The sequence below is a fragment of the Manduca sexta genome, chromosome 15 (genome assembly GCF_014839805.1).
Source record: "Manduca sexta isolate Smith_Timp_Sample1 chromosome 15, JHU_Msex_v1.0, whole genome shotgun sequence".
Lineage (NCBI taxonomy): Eukaryota > Metazoa > Arthropoda > Insecta > Lepidoptera > Sphingidae > Manduca > Manduca sexta.
The window spans coordinates 8,605,690-8,627,199 of record NC_051129.1 but is presented as its reverse complement, the minus strand read 5'-3'; the positions used below and the strand labels follow the sequence as shown (position 1 = coordinate 8,627,199).

The 21,510-nt window shown below is 36.2% G+C and overlaps 2 protein-coding genes across 6 annotated transcripts in view; one reads left to right on the top strand and one right to left on the bottom strand.

Annotated features, from left to right (window-relative positions):
• LOC115444413 overlaps positions 1-21,510 on the top strand; it is a 37,149-nt gene that overhangs the window by 1,948 nt on the left and 13,691 nt on the right. The window contains exons 2-3 of one of the 5 annotated variants that reach the window (XM_037438780.1): positions 7,143-7,237; positions 15,939-17,544. In XM_037438780.1, the coding sequence (XP_037294677.1) occupies positions 15,969-17,544 (1,576 nt within the window). In that variant the 5' untranslated portion in view covers positions 7,143-7,237; positions 15,939-15,968. Of the gene's footprint in view, positions 1-7,142; positions 7,238-10,758; positions 10,925-15,504; positions 15,594-15,938; positions 17,545-17,701; positions 18,314-18,871; positions 19,120-21,510 lie in introns of those variants that run through there. The other 4 variants (XM_037438779.1, XM_037438781.1, XM_037438783.1 and 1 more) reach the window with 4 other exon arrangements.
• Positions 7,357-15,495, bottom strand: LOC119188344. Its single transcript, XM_037438785.1, has 7 exons — positions 15,152-15,495; positions 12,423-12,528; positions 11,853-11,929; positions 10,344-10,529; positions 9,074-9,245; positions 8,679-8,758; positions 7,357-7,616 (listed from the first exon to the last, which is right to left on the bottom strand). The coding sequence occupies exons 1-7, from the start codon at positions 15,330-15,332 to the stop codon at positions 7,420-7,422; spliced, it is 999 nt and encodes a 332-aa protein (XP_037294682.1). The 5' UTR covers positions 15,333-15,495; the 3' UTR covers positions 7,357-7,419.

The window sequence follows — 21,510 nt, the reverse complement described above, 5'->3', positions numbered from 1 at the left end:
GAATATTATTTTCTGAATTCCATACATATTACAGACGTCCTCACCAGAATAGCACTTTAGTGTACTGCCAAAACACAGTAACATATTTAATATGTTATTATACTTATACTTTCTAGCTACTCACTTTTTGTTTTGTAATTACATCTAGCAATTAATATTAGAAGATAGATATCATAAAGACATTAGATGGAATTTTTCATAATATGTTATTCATACGCATATATCAGTTCTCTTTCTAATTTTCTGGAAAGTAACTACATACAGCCTGAGTTTCATATAAAAGTGAAACATCATGTCCAAAGGAGACTACAGTATAGAGATAAGTTTTAGTATCATACATGAAATATTTTATTTCTGTTTTATACATGAAGGTACAATAGTCACCTGAAATGTATTTCAATAAAATTCTGCATTTACAAATATCTAAATGTAATATTGAGAAATTTGGTAATCTTTGAGATTCCTAGAGTACTGGAAATAAATTCAGACTTACAAAATATGTTCAGGAAACACTACACCTTGACATGAAAATACTGATGTTTTTGATTCTATTTTCCTAACATTGACTAAGTACTGTGAAGAGTGCCTGGCCCGAACCCAGTGATACTCTTCAATCTGGTTTTTCTTTATTTTATATAACAAATTATATTGCATTTGAGGTTTCTTGTATATGCCAGAATCCAGGCAATTGTTACCACAAGAAGGTTTATTTCTGCCACCATCTAGCATTGGAAAAGCTTTATAGTGTTTTGGTTTGAAGGACATTGAGAGTGAAATTACTGGGAATCATGCAGTCATTTTTATTTTGCTCAATTTACCATTTGATTTAATTTTATACAAAGAAATTACTATTATTACACTAATCTCAGGAACTACTGGTTCAAATTGAAAAATTCTTTTAGTGTTGGATAGCTCATTTATTGAGGTAGGCTATATAACATCATGCTGTGACCAAACGGAGTGGAGCATCAATATATTATAAAATAATATATATTCAAAATATGAGTTTTATTTTATTCACACAACTGGCTTTGGCCTTTGGGACAATTTTGCCAACATCAAATAAGACAGATACACTATAAATTTCTTTGTACACATATAGTAAAAAAACGATATCAGAATTCAGATGACAACAAAGTAGAAACAAGTGATAACAATAAAGAATAACAACATACTTCACAGAGTAATAACGACATGAACAACAATGTACGAATACCAACATTAAAAACATGAGGGTAGGAAATGAATATATTTAATGCAATAATTTAATATTATTAATAAGAGAATGAACACGAGAAAGCAAGCAGTCGAAATATAATCGTAAATACGACATGTATATAAAGCACTTCAGGGGCGGCTGCGGTGGCAGACTAGACACTTCAACGTCAGAGGAAGCCCGCGGCCGTCCCTAATGCGCCGAAGAGGGCCACCGCGGAGTTTTAGCTGGTAGGCCGTGCATAGGTTAAGCGCCGGGCCGTAAGGCACGGTTACCCCAGCATAACCGCTCAGTTGCCCCCCACGAAGGCGGGCGGTAGTAATAAGGGATTTTCTCCGCGAAACCAAAAAAAAAAAAATGTATATTAAGCACTCAATCTTATAGGTCTTTAAAAATAATCTCTTGTCGCCAAGAAGTATAACGCATAGAAATAAATTTCGTGTCGAAAGCGAACCAAAATTTGTTAAAAATTCCTGAGCGTTATTAATAAAAGTCTACGCGTCTGTAGGCAAACTTAACCCATTATGGTGCGGATTGGCATCAATCTTTGTCTCTATATTTGTATTTATTTTTATTATCCAAACATGAAAACAAGCTTTGTGTATTATTAAATCCAATCGAATTTCATCAAAATCTGTTTAATGTCTTCCGCATTTATTTCTATTAAATCTTTTAGTACCGCGCAATTCAGGCACAATCATAGTGTTTCCAGGATATCGCTCGGAGAAAGGCAAAGCGTATATACCAACGCTATTTCAAGTTTTTAGGTCTTTCAGTGTCATACAGAATGTAACACTGTTGGGTATCGTATATTTTGTCACAAATAACTAACAATTATAAGAAGGAATAACCTGTCTGGTAATGTAACAATAAATGCAAAACTTTCAATAACAAAAGCATTTTTTTGTTATAACTTCGGATGTTTAGGGTATCGGTATATTACGTTATCATTCCATATTGCTCTCTCAATATAAATTCAAAGCCCATAAAAACGCACAAGTATATGCATATGTTGTATACATATCACCAGAGACCTCACATCACAGCCTGCCCTCGATTTACAAAAAAAAAATTGCACATAATGTACAGTTGAATCACAATATACTGCGTTTTGGTTACAGCATTCGTATAATATAGACTAATTTGTAGATGCTACTCCATACACTGTCTCATTTTCTCCCCAAAAAGCCGTCACGAAATAACAGGTTAGCTAAAGCATATTTTTCGGTAAGTGGGTTTGCTGAAGGTCGATAATCCATATCAACAACGTCTCCGTAACCTATTCATTTTACTATGAAAGTCAATCAATTAACATTAGGCCATTACATGCTTGCGTGCGTATGTTCTGTTATAGAGAAATCGTATTTTATCAGTCTCCGAAAAACGCCATAGGAAAATTGGCCTACTGCCTATGGATATCACAATAACCCAACACGTGACTCATATCAAATAGAAGGTTTGTGTAAATTTGCAGTTTATCTTTTATTTCGAGTGTGATTCTATATTGGACTAGGGTATTTAATATAATAGAATTTTCTGTCTCATTAATGAATACTGTATTTGGATTTTATTTGTATCATCAAATTTACTTTTAGAAAATATGGTAAATATATTATGCCACTAAACATTACACGTCGAGCTTATAGAAAGAGAATAAGTCAGACAGCGAGGTGTCAGTGATAGAGACGATGGTCTACGAAGTCGAAGTTAACAGATTAAATCTCCGTCCATATTAATACGATGAATTCCTAATTGAATTTGTTCCTGTGAATGTCATCCCGGAAAATACATTACCGTAGGCGGCTCGGCCGCGTGTAAAAACTATTCGTAATATAACTCGGATTGATACATTTTATATGTTTGCATCAAAGCTTTTCTCCATCCCAACGGACTATGCTTCCAGCCTGTATGTTGTAGTAAAATTAAACCACATTTAACATATTGAAATTTATGTTACATAATATTTATTATAAAGTATGTACGATACCACGGTGGTTTCTCGATGGATTGAGGCATAGTAAAATAGGAACTATATATAATAAGCAAGTGCCATTATGACTGTTTTCTAGAGCTAATGAGACAGGTGAAAATACATCGTATCAATATGTAATGTACCTGTCCACGGACCACACGGAGATCTTTGTCTTGGAAAGATATTAAGAGCGGCGGTGACGTGTCCAAGTGGCGGGCGCGCGGCCGACCCTCTGTTCATCCGGCATTAACAACCCTCGACTACATTCACGATTGCACTCGTTAGAACGCCGAGCACGCCTTACAGTCTCCGTATACTCCCTTTATTAGTATGGTGTATTTCGACTTTTTAGAAAAATATACCGGTTCTATTGTTTATTTGTCGACTTATTAACTCAACGGCTTTTAAATTAAGAATGTCATAGGTTTCTAAAAATAAAGAAAATATTTATATTATATTTATATAACTCCACGCTTTCGTGTGCTTGGCAAGGTAGCCATTCAAAAAAGCTTAGGCAAAATTTTACAAAAAAAGAAATTTAATTGTAGTATTACTCCAAAATATTGCCGGTTCCGTGTAACAGAATCACGATAAGACGATAATGAACCCTATGTAACCACGTAAACATCCATTTGTAAACAATGTGCCCACTGTCCACCGAAACCGCAAGAACCACGGAAATTGAAACGTTAAACACGCAGTAGTCGACGAACTCTGTTCGTATATTTAGTAGTCACATCTACAATTATTGTTTTTAATTAATGTAGCGTGCGACGTTCTTACGGCGAGTTGTTTTTCAATGTGATCGCATGGTTAGGGTGCTGGTATACTAACCCGTGAATAGAGAAGCCACTGACCTCTTTCCACTCCGTAAACTTTTACCGTACGGTGCCGCTTTAAAGGTTATTTTAGGCCTTTAATTGATTGTTACCTGCATGTGCTTTGTTCCTTGTTATGTATTGGAGATTATTATATAAGGTTAGTTACACAGCGACCTCGGTGTGGTCGGGCGGCCTTGGTTCATATTAAGCTTATACACCACAGGCGTCACTAGGTGCCAGTGGGCACGGCTCTGTCTACACTACAATAATGTTAGAGGACTCTTAAAGATAGTGTTTATTTTCTCGAAATAGCCTACTTGTCTAACAAAATTTTGCTTAAATCTTTTTGCAAGTTCAAACTTTAGAGGCATAAGTGACATTAATGATGAACCTTGCTTTTGTGTGTAATATGTTGTCTTTCATTATTATAGGTATTTAAACGGTAGAAAAATCGCGCAATATTTAGAAACTTTAAATAAATTATCATGGATAGGACAGTTAACGTATCGTTTCAATCTGTGGCGAAATTACAATATAACGCGCTGTAGACAATAAGGCCATAAGTATATTAAGAATACAGTATCCGAAATTTCTTAATTTTACAGAAGAGCAAGTCGATATTTGCAATTTTAATGTCTTGGAGATAATGTCATCTATCTAAACACCTGCCATTACGTTATTTCCATAAAAGCTTATACAATTTTATTCAGCTCGTGTCAGTAAACGAGTAATCTTTATCTTTCAAAAATGTAATCGCAATCAGCACCACGCTTGATATACTTACTAGATAACGGAATTTTGTCCGTCTCAATATCTTGTTGTCAATGTTTTCATAGAAGTAAATATGTCTAATCTTCACATTCGATATCTACAAAACATTTGTTGGTATCTTATATTGACGTAAAATATTTGATGGAAAAATATCTATAAGCGACAAGTTCTTTTGTTGTGAAGAAAAATCATTTGTTTCTATTAATAAAGTGCTAATTGATTGTAGCATAGATGTTATGTTAAATTAAATGATTTAGTTGTCGATGTCATTATGGATATTATTTTATACACTATAACAAAATGTAATACAGACGAGTATGACATTCTGTACCAGACGTATGAAAGAGTTTTATTTTTCATGGATTGTCAATAATTTAAGAAAAATTAAATGAGTGGTATGATTTGTATTTCTAGTCCATTTAAGGATTCTTTCACTGTCATGATGTACTATAGAATGCAAGAAACAAAAAGAAATTGTTTATACATTAGTATTTGTTACGCATTAGTGGCCTGACTAGAATTTTTCGTGGCAATTTTGAAGCCATTGCAATTTATTAAAGAAAATTGGATTAAGTATGTAATTCCATAGCCCACTAAGCCTGCAAAAACTTTGTTAATCCGTTTTTAGGTTATGAAGGACAAACAGACAACCTTTACATCCTTTACATTAACTACTGTTACTGTTACACAACCAAGGTTAAATGACATCTAAAATTATAAATGAATACTTACTTTATTGATGCACTAGCTTTTGCCCGCGGCTCCGCCCGCGTTATAAAGTTTTCCGTTATAAAAGTAGTAGTTTCCCGGGAGCCTATGTTCTTCCCAGGGTCTCAAACTGTCTCCATACCAAATTTCATCTTAATACGTCGGGAAGTTTTTGAGTTTAACACGTTCAGGCAGACAGATGCAGCGGGGGACTTTTGTTTTATAATATATTTTTAGAACTTTTAAGAGGAACAATCCCGTCATACATCATTGTTGCATAACTTTAACCGTTTACGCAGCGCACGCAACGGAAGCTCTCAAAACTAATAATTTTTCCTCGATTTGCAAAATGTTTCATTACTGCTCAGCTCCTATTGGTCATAGCGTGATGATATATAGCCTATAGCACTCCAGGAACAAAGGGCTATCCAACACAAAAAAGATTTTTTTCAGTTCAAACCGGTAGTTCCTGAGATTAGCCATTACTGCTTCGCTCCTATTGGTCATAGCGTGATGATATATAGCCTATAGCGCTCCACAAATAAAGGGCTATCCAACGCAAAAAGAATTTTTCAGTTCGAACCGGTAGTTCCTGAGATAAGACAATACTGCTCCGCTCCTATTGGGTATAGCGTGATGATATATAGCCTATGGCACTCCACGAACAAAGGGCTATCCAACACAAAGAATGTTTCAGTTCGAACCGGTAGTTCCTGAGATAAGACATTACTGCTCCGCTCCTATTGGGTATAGCGTGATGATATATAGCCTATAGCACTCCACGAACAAAGGGCTATCCAACGCAAAAAGAATTTTTCAGTTTGGACCGGTAGTTCCTGAGATAAGACATTACTGCTCCGCTCCTATTGGGTATAGCGTGATGATATATAGCCTATAGCACTCCACGAACAAAGGGCTATCCAACGCAAAAAGAATTTTTCAGTTTGGACCGGTAGTTCCTGAGATTAGCGCGTTCAAACAAACAAACAAACAAACAAACTCTTCAGCTTTATATAATAGTATAGATTAAATATATGAGAATTCTATGTGTGTGGGCGTCATGACTTAGAATGAACCTAGAATTATATATATATTATTCCTAATTCTAATTCACCCAGATTCGAAACGTATATTTACCGAATCAACGAACATTTTTGTCTCGATGCGGATATCGTACACGCGACCTCCCGTTCTTTGCGCCGCTAGTCACCTGCTGCGCCACGAAGGCCATCAATCACGTACAACTTACAACCACCTAATACTAAAACTTATTATGTCTTATACTATATGTCCTTACGCAATTTTGATGACTACATTCTCTAATACTTATGACACACCATAGCTTCATTTATAGATTTTCACAGAATTCAAGTATTTATTAATATAATACCTTTTGTAAGTTTCGAAACAGAGCAACTATACGTGACTATAATGTCTAATAGTTATTATTATACAACTCTTGAGACTTCGCTCCTGGGAAAATGTCAAGTTCCCAAGGGAAATCTGTAATCACACGCGCAAAGCTGCTAATAACAATGGTTCATACTTTTAAGTATCAAATATAGGTAAGACTGTTGGATGTATGCACCTGACCTTGGCGGAAGTGGAGGGTAAATGCGGTCGAACCACTGGTAATTTGAGTCGCTTGTTCCAGATGGAAGAACGCGCGCGGAGAACGAGCAGCGCGGTGGCGAGCGCCATTCACACGCATCAGCCTCTCGGGACTTCCAATGAGTACCCCTCTGTGCGGTATGTACCTTTATCTTTAAAGTCTGAACTATGAAACCTTCGTTTTTATAGGTGTCACAATATTTTTTACTTATATTGGCTGTTAATTGTTGATTTATGGATAGGAATCCAAATAACAATTATATTAAAAATATATTTTTTCTTTATTCCTTATAAATTATTTAGTTTTCAAAGAAATAGTTTTATGTGGGAACAGGAGCGACGCAATTATCGCTAGGCCACGCGTCCATCATCTCGCCGACAGGGTAGCCATCGCTGTCCACGCAGTAGAAGACGTCGCCAACGTTCTGATTGGGTCGATAGTTTCCGTTCGCCAAACAGATCTCGGTGACCATCATGCCACGCTCAGGGAAGTGTATTGCAGTGTCACGAGCGCAGTCTGTGGGAAAATAGGATAAATACATAGAGAAAGTTGAAGGTGTTTAACATTCAAAACGCATGAGGAATGCACGTCGGATTGAGATCATTGTGACCGGATGATAAATAAAATTATGAAGTAATTGAAAATCGATATGTTCTCGATAAGTATGTCACTCTGTAAGAAAACACCGTCAAGGTTTCTATTTGAAGGTTTAGTCTACAATGAAAGAATCGTTGAATTGTTTTGGATTTATCGCCTAAAGTGTTTTGGTTCACAGTCCATTAGAGTTTCAAAGTTGATACAATTTCGTGATATAATTACATAATTTTGAAACGTTTTAACGAAATTAGTAACGCAAACCCGGATTGTGTATTTAAATCTGTGAGCATGAGAAAAATCCCACGTTACCTGTTAACTAAAACGACTCTTATTATGCGTCCTTGGAATAGGTTAATTTAAATTTGAATGTTAGATGTTGTGACGTACATAAAAATTATCTTTAAATTGTTTCGTGCTGTTTATGTAAACTCTATTAACTTTCAAATAATTTAAACGTAAATCTTAATCAATTCTACTAAATCCTGACAAATGTGCCTTTACAAAATGATTATAGCAGTCAACCTTGGAATTGTTGATTTGTTTTAAACTAGAGATATCATTAGGAACGTATTATATTCAATATCATTAGGTAAAACATAACAATATTTAGTAAATTTATTCTTTCTCGTGTTCTGTTTTTATGAAGTTTGTTTTTGTATATTACTGTCTATATAGTTGATTTGGCAAAATTATTATGATGCGGTAAAGTGTTACGGTGTCCGGTGTCCGGTCTCCGCATTCCAGCAGCACGTTGGGATGGGTGGCACAGCGCATATCGGGAACAGGGTCACGGCCGCCAACCGGTCCTCGTGGCACAATGCGAATGTGCCATGCTAACGGTACAGCCGTGATGCTTCCTAACCGCGCGCTGTTGTGTTGCACCTACATTTTTGCTCAAACATTCCCTACACTTGTGTCTAAATATGTTGATACAAACATCTAAAGATAGAAAGAAAACGGTACACAATTAGATATACTCACTGCAATTCATGCCGCTCATTTCACTTGCCATAACTTGCCACGAACCCAGGATCTTACCGTCTCGGCCGGTACAATATGCACTAGAAAACATCGGGAACTTGTTAAATGGATTATTAAATATCTTTCAGAAAAAATATATATCTGAGAGTCGATAATAGTATATTAGCATCTAATTCCTGATACTGCGTGTAAATAAGTTAGTTTCTAAGTTAACTTTTAAGGTTGATGTGATAAAAAAATTCTTCTCGATTTGTAACACAGTAGACACCAAAAGAGATTTCCAAAGTTTGATTAATTTTAACCCATTCTAAATATTGAAAGCATGTAAATATTGCCAATTGCCATGGAAAATCTTACAGTGAAAACAGTATAAAATTATGTGTTAAAATGCTTACATGCCATTTTGGATTTGATATGGTCCATAGCTGCCGTCGTAGTCACAGAAAGCTGTAGGGTGACCGAGGAAATTGGTGCCGTGTTCTGATTGCTCTTTATGTATCAGGGCCAACGAATGAACCAAACTTTCGCATCTTCTTAAGTATTGCTCACCAGTGACTAACGGACTGTCTACAATAACAAATAAATAACATTAGTTTACAAAACATGCGTAACTCACGTACTTGTTTGCAAATTCCGTAATATAGACGAGAAACAACATTGCGAACCTCCTAAGGAGTTCATCGATAGTAAATTGTATAAATTATTGATTTCAAGATATTTTTAGCATACGATAAGGAACTTGGTCTTTCTAAATTCCTTTGTGATATTACTCACTGGGCGTGTGTTTAATGATTCATTGATGAATTTATTCATATTCCGCGTAAGTTCGATATCGACGGAGACGTTGACCTTTAAATGTTTCAACCCTCTCCTCCGTGACGTCATTACCGCTCCAATGGCGATGTGTCCGTTGCACCTGTATTTTACTATTTATACAAATATTGCAACACGCAGAACTAGGTTCGTTATTAACTGGGTCAATCGTTCGTGAAACCTATAGATGACACGTTTGCATTTTATATGGTGTAAAGTTGCAGTTTCCCTTTGCAATGGCATTAAAGCTAGTGAAAACTCTTACATATTGGGGTAATGTTTTAGGTGATGTACTGTAGGTACTGCAATACAAAATTTTGAATGGTGTTGCAATTAGTTGTATACAGATAAACGTGGCACATTCCATCAAACGACCGCTAAGCTTGTCTCCTCATTTAGAAGTATTAAAAAAATTTGATGCATATAAAAACCTATGTCTCGGCGTGCTTAACATCTATTGTTGGAAAATATATTTGCACAAGTGCAATGTGTTGGTTTGTGATTACGATAACAATCGTCTGGGTCGTTCAACATCTCGCGCGAGTCGCGACACTGAATCAAATGCGTATATTGCGTATATCCTGCCGGTGCGGCGCGGCGCGATTCTTGCCGTGAGACGCTCTCGATAAACAGCTTATCACTACCTACAAACTGTCGATAACATCACACTCAGGTTCTTTACTGACAATAAAATTGGTTCTTGTAATCTTTTCCTGATCCGCTTTCCGATGAGTGATTCAATAACAAATGGAAACGTTGATAAATTAATGAATGTATTATCATAAAGGCATAATTAAATACTGTTTTTTTTATCTATTAATTATTGTATAAAAATAAATGAAGGGTACTTACAACACGGTAAATGTTTCATGTCTTCCTCCATCACTGGTGTGACGGTAGGTTGGCCGGTCTTGGGATCAGCACACCAGCAGATGCCATCATCACATTGAAGGCGTTCGTAGTCTCCATTTGCAGTACAATGTAGAGAAACTGTCATCCTGCCAGACTTTTCCAGCTCAGCTCTTTTTCTGCTACAAGCTAAATTTAAAAACCTTAACTTCAGTAGAAATGGTTTTGAATATTTTTTAATTATCACACTTCAATTCAATGCAATGTTTAGATTTTGAGGTTTTGATTGTGGCTACATTGAAACTTAATTTGTGATGTCACATGATGACATGATGACATTTGTGTCAACGCGTAGCAAATCAATAAATTATTGTTTCATTATGTGACATTATATTAAAATTTTATATTTGCTTTGGTGCACTATAGAAACTAGGGTAGTCGTGTTTTTTCTACAATAATAGATCTGAGCCCAGAGCCGGTCTTCAACAAAAGTACAATATTATGCATAGGAAACTCAGAACACCACACTATTGTATGAAAGTATGGATCGCAAAGATGTATTATATCTAAGAACTATGCCGAAGGTAAAATTTAAATATTTTTCTTAGTAGTTGTCTAATGCTAAGTTCAAGTGAGGATTTAATTTTGCAGAAGTCTACTTCTGCAAGCAAATCTTACCGTGTAAACAATCACGGCAAACTGACTTCTGCAAAGTTTGAAGCTTGCAGAACTTTCGGTCGCTTTATGCGCAATATATTGCTACAAGAACTTGTTAGTCTTACCCTCGCTTAATTTTATATACCAAAAAATTATAAAATATTGAAGTGTTTTCCTCCAATATTCGTTTATAATTCCGACACGACTTTATAGATTTTGTTTTCTTCCATTACTTACAATTTAAAAAAAATCTTTAATAATGTTATTTGCATATTACATTGGTATCTGACCCACACCATGCGCAGAATCGGTAACTTTATTGTTATATAAGTACGTCCCATCTGTCAACTTATTCTGGCAAAATAACGTGAGTGCTTACACGGTCACACCCTTACTAAGCGTGAACAATGATTCCCAGCACACCAGCTCTATTGTATACATTAAGAGGGCGATACGATTCGATAAACACATTTTTTTCCTTTTTCATTTAAAATAGGATTGTTTTTTTATTTAGGATTAAAAAATAGGATTGTTTGCTTAACTTCTGTGACACGTCTTAAATATTGCACCACTAATTTCTGTTTTACAACACATCTTATTTCGTAGCAATGTTACGTGATAAATAATTTATGTAAGAACATTGTTTTATGAAGTTTAAGACCATATGAACATGTGGTGTAAAAATAAAAATCCTTAAATTTATTATCATGTAAATGATCACCCAATGCTGGTACAATATACCAGAACATGTTGTGTTTTAGAATTTGAATCAGTATTCGAACCTCGTATAACTTCCAAGAAATTGTTTATAGTATAACATAAGTCATACCTTATCCGTTAAGTTAAAGTGCTTACCACAAGTCATTTCACTTGCATCGTTCCTCCACATTTGTCCAAATATTCTCCTTCCATTTTCATCTGAACAGAAACACCTGTGTGTGACATACAAATGTAAATAAAAGTGTGAGTGTTATCCATAAACGCTTAGTGCAATGCTGAATGTATGTTTTATGAACACAACAAAAACGTTCCGTTCACTCGTTCATGTTATTTAAGTTTTCAATAACATGTTTGAATTTCATTGCGTAAGACATAAACATAAATTGTGTCATATGCTCGTACAGTATATGAGAACTGAGAAAAAAAACTTAGAATAAAAAAAACAGGCTTTAATAAAATGTTCTAATGATAAGGTTCAAGAATTGGTTGGAAATTAAATTAGTTAACTTAATTAGGAGATAAATGAGTAAGCTTCATTTTGGAGTGGTTAATGGTGGGGAAGCTAGTAAGTACATCGAACAACAATCATCAATTAATATCGAACAATATTAATTTATCTAAATTAATGAAACGTGTCGCATCAACTAAAGCATTTTATGAAACAATGTATATACAATTATAAAAGAGCGATTATTAAGAGTTTACCTTCCAGTGAACATGTCACCCTTGCATTGCACAGGACCGTACTTTCCATCTGGCAAACAGTTTGAAGGGGGCTTGCATTCATCCGTTATGATACCGCCTTCCTGCTCTGAACGATTTAATTTGTTAATGAGAAATGCGTTATTTTTAATAATTTATCTTATAAAATGAAGTAATATATGTATAAAAAAAACAAATTAGTTATGATTATTTTTTTTTTGCCACGGTAAAATAATTATTAACACCATAGGTAATGGTATATTCGTCAAGTTTAAATATAATGTCCAGCAATAAGAGGCGTTATATTTGACAATGAGCAATGAAAGACTGGACAGTATATTGTGGATTCGACAATTTAGAATATACAGAAATCATTAAAGATATACTTTATAGAATGTTGAATATGTCCATTTTTAGTAGCATCCAAAATGCATTGCCTAATCGTCTGTCCAATTTTCTTTCATCATTTTACGCTTAACGTCAAAGGTCACCTACCTGTTCACAATTTAATATTTGTTGTTAGCCAATTTATTTTGATTGGAAAGATTTACCCAATACTTTTTTGTATTGTGTAATTGTGTTACTGCTTTATTGTAAGTTGTGATTCTAATTGTATGCTATGTTATTGTAGAACTATAATTAAAAATTAATTTAAATTTATCCATGTTTAGTATGTCTAACAATGATATTGTCCAATGAAACTGTACCTTACTTAAGAAAGGCTAACAAAATAATAAGTAAATTATTAATAAAAGTACGTTAAAAAAACTAACTGTAATTTTAAATTTACCTGATTTTATATATTATTCAATCCAAAAAAGCCGTAGCCGATAAGACGTCATTGTATATAGATAAAAATATTAATTCCATAAAAAACAAATTAGGTTTAAACAAAAGTAAAATAACTAGTTAACAATATTTTATAACCAAACAAGTTGTTTTGGATTTGAAGGTAGTCATCTCCACTAGCCAAATTTTATATTTAAAGTCAGTGTTATCATCTCTGCAGATTTGTCACTTTTCTTACAAAAAAATCTAGAGTCATAGACAAAAACACTAAGTAGATTAAATTGACTGACTAGAAAATATTATGTTTATTTATAAAATCTATAAAGCTCGGGAAAATACCTCACTTTCTTTGTACCTGATCTAGACAATGTTATTTATTTAAACACAGTAGCAAATCTATACTTCTGTACTATTATATTAGCTGAGTTTGTTTGAACGCGCTAATCTCAGAAATTACTGGTTCTAATTGAAAAAATATTTTAGTGTTGGATAGCCCATTTATAGCCCCGCTCGTTTTGGTAAAAGCATCACGCTATGAGCAAAATGAGTGGAGTATCCATGAAAAATGTTACAAAAACGGGGAAATTAACCCTTTTGAAAGCTTTCGTTGCGTGCGCTGCGTAAACCGTTAAAGTGACGCAATAATATGTAAAACGGAATTGTTCCTTTTAAAAAGTTCTTAAAACATATATTATAAAACAATGTCCCCCGTCTCTTTGCCTGACGAATGCGTTAAGTCGAAAACTACCTACCGGATCATGATTAAGTTTGGTATGGACATAGATTGAGATTCTGGGTAGGACGTAGACTCGTTTTTATCCCGGGAAAATATAAAACGGGACTTTGATCACGGATAATCTTTTTACTCGAGCGGAGGCGCGAGCAAAAGCTTTACATTCTAAATACATTTGTAATTGAAATCTTTAAATAAAAAATATTTAAGCACATGCTTGTTAAAAATAAAATATATGTAATTAATTATTATATAGTTCAATAGACTTAGTTCTGCAATAAATTGTATCATTTGTATTAACGGTGACAGAGCCCTACAGGAAGCAGGTCCACTATGATCTTTTACAGTTTTCATTAGTAAAGTAAATCCGATTGCATTAGCTTTATAGTGTAAGATGTATATATTGACCAATCGTGCGACCGTTAATAACAAAGGTGAAGATAACGCATTGTTTTGCAATAATAATTATGTACATACAAATACTAAAAGTATGCTCACACGATATTTTAGCGAGAAACGTTTGACGAGTATTCTATTTACAAAAAGGGTTGGAACGTAATAAAGCGTTAAAAAATAAATCGAATACAAAATAACAAGTCGCACATTTATATATTTAAATAGTATTTGCAACATGCACTTGTTTCGTAGTGTTTGCAACCGGACATTTTCTCCAAGGTAATGAGTTCTTTCCCGGAGACTGCGGTCGGTGATTGTAATGCTAGCTCGAGTAACTGGTAACTTCCGAAGGGTTAGCGTTAATGAAAATCAATAGCCAGCGATGTGGAAATGTTAAGATAGTATGATACTTTTCAAAACCGGAATATTACGAATAATATAGGATTTTCCACAATAACGGTTTGGAAATCGAAAATAAGGAATAAGATCGTAAATAGACGATAACGAGGTATAATAATTATTACAGTTATCGAAACTATTTGGCAAATCAGTTCCTTCTTTGTTAAATCTATTAGTATTTACTAGATAATTATCAGCGAGTCCGGATTCGTTATTTTGTTTTTATATAGAATAAATTACTTATGATACAAAAATAGTTTTATGTATAGCGCTGAGGTTGATTAGGAGTTTAGTTTCATCACTATTTTTAAAAATGACGTGTACCTAGTCACCTACGGTTCAGAAACTGCGTGTTTGAACGTCTTGCTTCGGTTAAGTGTTAAATAGCAGCAGTAAAAGTGCAAGCAATACATACCCTGGGGGAATACACAGCCTGGGCAACAGCCAAATACAGATAAGCGGGGTGCCAAAATCTGTCCCGGCGCGCAGATCGCCGCTGTCACATCCGTTATACACACTTGCGCGACATCACACTGCGAACAAACTCTTCCCACTAGCAAGCAAAATATAAACACACTCCAACTACGGGTATCCATTGCGTTTAAATATTTTGTTTATTCATGTATTGTCGTCGATGTTTCAACACTTAATATCGAATTATACGAAATCCTTAAACATCTTATCTATATCGTACATATTATCTTATCGTGATGTGGAACCAATTATACGAATTTGCAAGCACAGTGATTCATAATTATGTTTTATGCACTTACACATGCATTAAACAAGTATTCAGTACAGTGTACAATGACAAATATTATAGTCTGCGTAAGCAATGTTAGCAAAAACAGATAAGGGTATTTCATAGTTATTTATAACGTTATTTTAATTTTAAATATAGTTTTATTGAATGTTACCGTTTTTATAACAATGTCAAGTTTTGGAAGAATTGAATAAGAACTCATGGCGTTATCAGTGTTATCGCTATCTAAGTTAAATTACCCGGAGAACAATCAAGTGCGGACTGGCGTCACGAGCTCATGAGTCGCGCGCCGGTGCTCGTTGCGAGCGACGACTACCTGCGCTCTTACATATTTCGCATCGCGCTTATCAGATTTTATCAGCATCGTACAAGCGCGGCCTATTTATTTTTTACTCTATGAAACCGATGAAGCATTAACTTTAAAATCGTATCTTTTCAGATCGGATTGAAGCGGGTGTACCCGGCTAGTATGGAGGAGTGCAAGAAAAGAAATTCGGGCACTAAAGTTTCGAAAATAGCTAACATATTTCAAGGTATGCCGTCAAGGGACGACGAAGAGATGCGCGGCAGTGACGTGACTGTCGTTCGAACTGAGAGCCATCTGGCGCGGTTCAACAACGCGCGAGCTCTGTTCGAGAAACTGGGTGAGGAAAATCGTGGATTTCGAATCGAAAAGTCGCCGTCTGCAGCGGCGAGTTTCGCCGGCACGCGCGGTGTGCCTCCGGCGGCGCCAGCGCGGTCTCGGTCCAGTTCCGCGGGCTCCGTGAGTCCGCCGCGGCGCATCGTGACGCCGACGCCGATCGCGACGCCCGCACTCAACGGAGACAGGCTCGCGAATGGCGCCTCGCAACCGCCACCTAAACCTGTCAAACCGAGTGTTTTGCCTAAACCTGAAAAACCAGACAGGAGATTTAACAAAGAATTAATTGAAAAACAGAGGAATTGGACTGCTCATTTTAATAAATCTCGACAAGTTCGAAGCGAAAATGAGACGAGAATGGACTCTAACAAGTATGCTAGTGTTTCTCAAGACAGAAAGTCTCCAGAAGTAGTGGAACGGTGTATGATACCTTCGCGTGTGTATTCCCCGCCGCTATCACCGTGCGCTGGTGATTCGCAAGTGGAGCGTCCCACAACTCTCCCTTCTGCGCTTATAAGTCGTGGCATAAGTAATACAAAATCTCCCAGTCCCATAAAAAATATTCCGACTGCGACGTCCTCCGCTGGATCCCCTAGTATAGTGTCTCCTGTTCCTAGATCCGAAACCTTCATTTCACCCACCACGAGAAGGGATAATTTGGGTTCACCATATAAACCTAGTTACGATGCGGATTCATGTCAGAGTGGATCTATTGAAAGATTACATCCCAGAACTAGATCATCAATATCGCCTCAGAGTGAAAGTGAGTTGCCTTCATATAAAGTTGATCAGTTACAAGCATCCAACGTAATTCCAAAACCTGTGGAAAGGTTATCACCTGGCCCACCGTCACCAGTTGTTACATCAGGGCCGGAACCTGTTTTAACACCCAGAGGTCAAAAGTCACCCTCGCCATCAACTAGATCATTGAAATCTCCCGTTTCTCCTTACGACGATAATAATTCCTATTCTAACCGCGAGTGTTCGTTATCACCGACGCCTGAGGAACGTGTCTGCACTCCAATTGCAGAAAATATTCCGGATATTGTAGCACCTGTTTATAAGACCGAATACAACACACAGTCCCAAGAAATTCAGCCACAATCACAAAAGGATAGTGATGACGGGTTTTACTCTGAAATAATTGTCACCGCGCCGAAAAGTCCAGAATCTCCTGAGCCGTCCCCGAAGCTGGATAGATTAAGTGCAGAAGATGCGTACGAAACAGTGCAATACAGTGGTGATTGGGAAAGTAAGCGGCGTTCTTCGACTCCCGAGTCACCTGCGTCTACGATGAAAGCGGAGGAAGTGTCGCGGTCTCCGCTGGCGTCGCCGCTCGCGTCCCCCGTGCACCGCAACATCACTGCCTCCCCGCCCTCCTCGCTGCGTCCCTCGCCGTCACCAGGTACGTTTTATATCCATCTAAAGATTAAAAATGTATTTGTTTTGTGTACTCATTACACTCACATACACAAACTGTCTTATCTATTTCGTGTCGTATTATCACTTGTTTATCAACACAAAGAAGTGATTTCATGTATAAGAACGAGATATGGAATAATATACAGTTAACCTCAACTGAAGGCTGTCCGTAATTTTGTTTTTCCGTTTGAATGAACACCGTAGTCTCTGGTTAAATTAATCGTAACACATAGAAGGTGGACAATAAAATTAAGGAAATGTATTTTTACATTATTATTATATTATTTATTTTTATTAGTTAGAAAGTATGAGCGTGAAGATAAGTAAATGCTACCCTAAGAAACAGTCGAGTGGGCGTAGATTGACGTACGTTTGACGGTCTCGTGGTGCGCGGGTTCAAAGTAATATTGAGGAAGTCAAGGTATTTGAGTCGTTGCGAGAGTTGCGAGTCGATCCCGATTTAGATACTCCGGCGCCGCCGCCTCCGCCGTCGCGACGCAGTAACCCGAGCGACGTTGTCTTGCGCGCTCCCCTTCGTTCGCTCCAAAATACCTATTTTACAAACGGGCACATCCGTTTTTACAGATGCATTGTTTAATTAAGTTGCATTGTTGACTGTACCGTCAGATCTACTATGTTTATGTTTTGTTTCGCGCGTGTGTACAATCGCTTAAATAATTGATAGGGTATGCAACAAAACATCAAAATAAACTTGCAGTTCGCTTCTATATTGCCGAGTGTATTGGGAGGAAGTGAGTGTTTCGATTTTTCCCTAAACGCAGTTATTCATGTTGCGGTAATGTGCAGAAAGCTCGAAGCGGCACTCTTTGGCTTATTATCAATTCAGTCGTCGTAAGTTTGCAGTGTTCTCTCTCCGTTTTGCTCTTTGTCGTCTCGTTCTATCCAGTGAGCGTCCATTCTTGGCTTTCTAAATATTGCATTCATTGAGCGACGTTTCTGTCCTAATGATAAAATATTGACCGCGCACAAAGGAACTAAAGTTCCCGTTGTGAACAAATTCCTTACGCGTAATTAGGCACTACTTCAATCTGTATTCGTAATCTGAAATAGTGCTCACGATATGGACTGTTCCAAAAAACAATAATATATTTGCCTTGTGTTGGTAGAAGCTCATAAATTCTTTCGGTCGTTTATGTTGCTAATTCGCTTATCTGCCGCGGTGTTTGTTTACAAGGCTCACCGGCGTCGGTGGTCGGTGTCCGGCGACGTGCCGATCGTAAACTTTTAACTGTTCACTACAAGGTGTTGTCTCGGCACGTTACACGACCGATACATTATTTCTGTACTAGTTTCGATCCGGTATATAATATTGTGTTGTGCTGGTTGTTTTCATTCGATGAACCAGTTGTTTTTGTGAAACCATAAAACAAACGAAAAGCAAACAAAATACGTCGTTTCGAAATAAATGTCCGCGTGAGTGTGCAAGGTGCGAACAGCGTCGTCGCCGGGAGATGGTGCGGGCGCGGTGATGGAGGCGGCGCGGCGCGCGCTCGCCGCATGCGCTCGCTCAACATGCGCCTCTGCGGCTGTTGTCTTGGTTAGTTCACCACTCACTACTATCGCTATTGTCCAAACACCTCAGCTCACACGAGACTGCATCTCATTAAGTCATTTTCATCATGGTTACTAAAAGTATTAACGCTTTTGTAACTCATTTAAAATTTACGACACATTAACCCCCTTGTGGTGCCGTCCATGCGATTTCTAGGCCTAAATATTTTTACTTATAATATTAAATTAGGTATCTACCTAAACACATTTCACGTTAAAAAAACGCGTAAGAATGTAGTATAAAACGAATTTCATTTTTATTAGTCGCATTTAAATACGTAATAGTATATGCGCGTACAAATTGGAATAATTCCGACTCATTGGTCACAATTTGTATGTGCAATTTGTTCAATGAATTCAAAGTACGTGAACTAAATCACCACATTTGTATTTTGATGTGCCGTGATAATAAGACAATTTAATTTACGCGTTTATTTAGGCATTGTGGACACCGTAGCCATATTCCACTATTATAAAATGTCTTCAAAGTATAAATATTCTTATAGAGAACAGCTTATCGTGTGCTGTCGAACCTTCAGGTCAAATAATAAATATTATACTGTTCCGTATAATAATAAGCAATGTTAAGTAACTAGTTTAGTCACTTAATTACAAGCACTGATCCGTATCTTACCATAAATCAACCTGCCGTCCTTTATAGAGTTCTATAATGTTCGCGTGGGGAGATCCACTTTATATTTCCTAGCATTAGTTGGAACGATTATCCAAATTAGGAAATTCATGTTTTTTTATTTGACATAATATAACATTTAACATACTTTGTTTAAAAGTTGATGCAAATTAATTTTATGTTCATATTTTAATGGTATTGTTATGATTGAGTCATGTTAAAATCATGCAAACCTAAAAAGATATCTTATTAATTTCTTTTAAAGGTATAGAGCTTCGATAATATGTGCTTTATGCAGTAACAACTACCCATATTTAGTAGTGGAGGTGGATCGATCTCTTATAAATGTCTTTAAGATATTTCGTGATATAATATATCTTTCTCGAGAGGCACATTAAACATGTTAATATGTCATCTATGCTTGGATAATTAAAGGAGTAACATCCCTACTGATTGTGATTTCCGTGCTTATGGTTATCTCATAAAAGTATTGGTGATTAATGGGTAAACAGTTTTCGGAACACTAAAATTAACGTATATTTCCCTTCAAATCAATGTATTTTGCCATTAGTCATTTACGCTCAATTATAAATTATTCTATTTCAAAGATAGTCGTTCTGTCCAATTTATAGTCGTGGGAATAAGTTTTGTGATAACAGTTTGTTTATTTATTATTTTTTTTAGTAGACATAAAACTACGATTACAATAATTAAAATATACCAACTTGTAGTTTGAATTTGTCCATCTTAACGAACAATAACCGGGCCTTGATAGGTACATAATTCATCTCTGCGCTCAACGCGAGATCGACTTGAAATATCGTACCATATGTAGCGTAGTTTTAATTGGTAAAGTGGGCATGACTCGCTCTCGTTGTCTCGCAGATCGCGTGACCACTCCGCCAACGGTTTATTGCTCTATGCTTTACATAGATTATTATAAATCTTCGATGCTCCGTTGGCTGTATTGAATGTCGTCGGCATGTCGATCGGTGTACGCAAATTACGCACAAATACGTTCGGGTTATGCACCTCTGAACGTGCTCAGGAATTTATTTTTTTGTAACAGTGGCTACATAAAAGAAATTAAATGGTGATAAATTGTCACTTTCGTTTTTCTGTTATTAAAATATAATTTATACTTGTTGAGAGGAACTAAAATCTTGGTGAAGAGTAACTTTCAATAATATTTTTTATTTGTTCCTTGTGTGCATCGTATATGTACCTAATTACAATTGTTCGTCTACCGTAAATATTGTAAACCTACATAGCAACTTGTATACTTGTATATCAATACATATATGTATAGTATACAGTGCGTATTGTGCGTTTGGATGGGTCGCTGTTTCGGGGTCACTCAGGGCGTTGAACACAAAAATATGGCTAATTCAATGACGGCTCCATTCAACGTACTCTAAATACTTGGCGTTTTTATGGTTTGCGTTGGAACAACGTGTACCAGTTTGATGTTTATTTGTGTAAGGCACCTGTATTCCCACCGCGTACTCTGCGGAAGTTGAGTATCTACGTTAAAAATAGTTCACCTCATTAGCCTAAATTTGAAACTCGTATTCTCTTCACGATACCTCATAAAAATGTGTTTTATCCTATTAGCAGCGTGATATAGGAATATAATGTTTATCGGAAATGTTGGAAATGCCGAGTTTTACATTATTTTACGTTTCTAAATTGGATTTTCAACACTAATGGCTCATTTATTTATTCGAAATTGACTTCGCACAACTA

Excerpts from the sequence above, each read along its gene's own strand:
- LOC119188344 (XM_037438785.1), bottom strand. The coding sequence starts at position 15,332 with ATGGATACCCGTAGTTGGAGTGTGTTTATATTTTGCTTGCTAGTGGGA. Across the intron at positions 11,930-12,422 it reads GGTGACATGTTCACTGGAAG|GTGTTTCTGTTCAGATGAAA; the intron begins GTAAACTCTTAA and ends TGTCACACACAG. Across the intron at positions 10,530-11,852 it reads TGCAAGTGAAATGACTTGTG|CTTGTAGCAGAAAAAGAGCT; the intron begins GTAAGCACTTTA and ends TTTTAAATTTAG.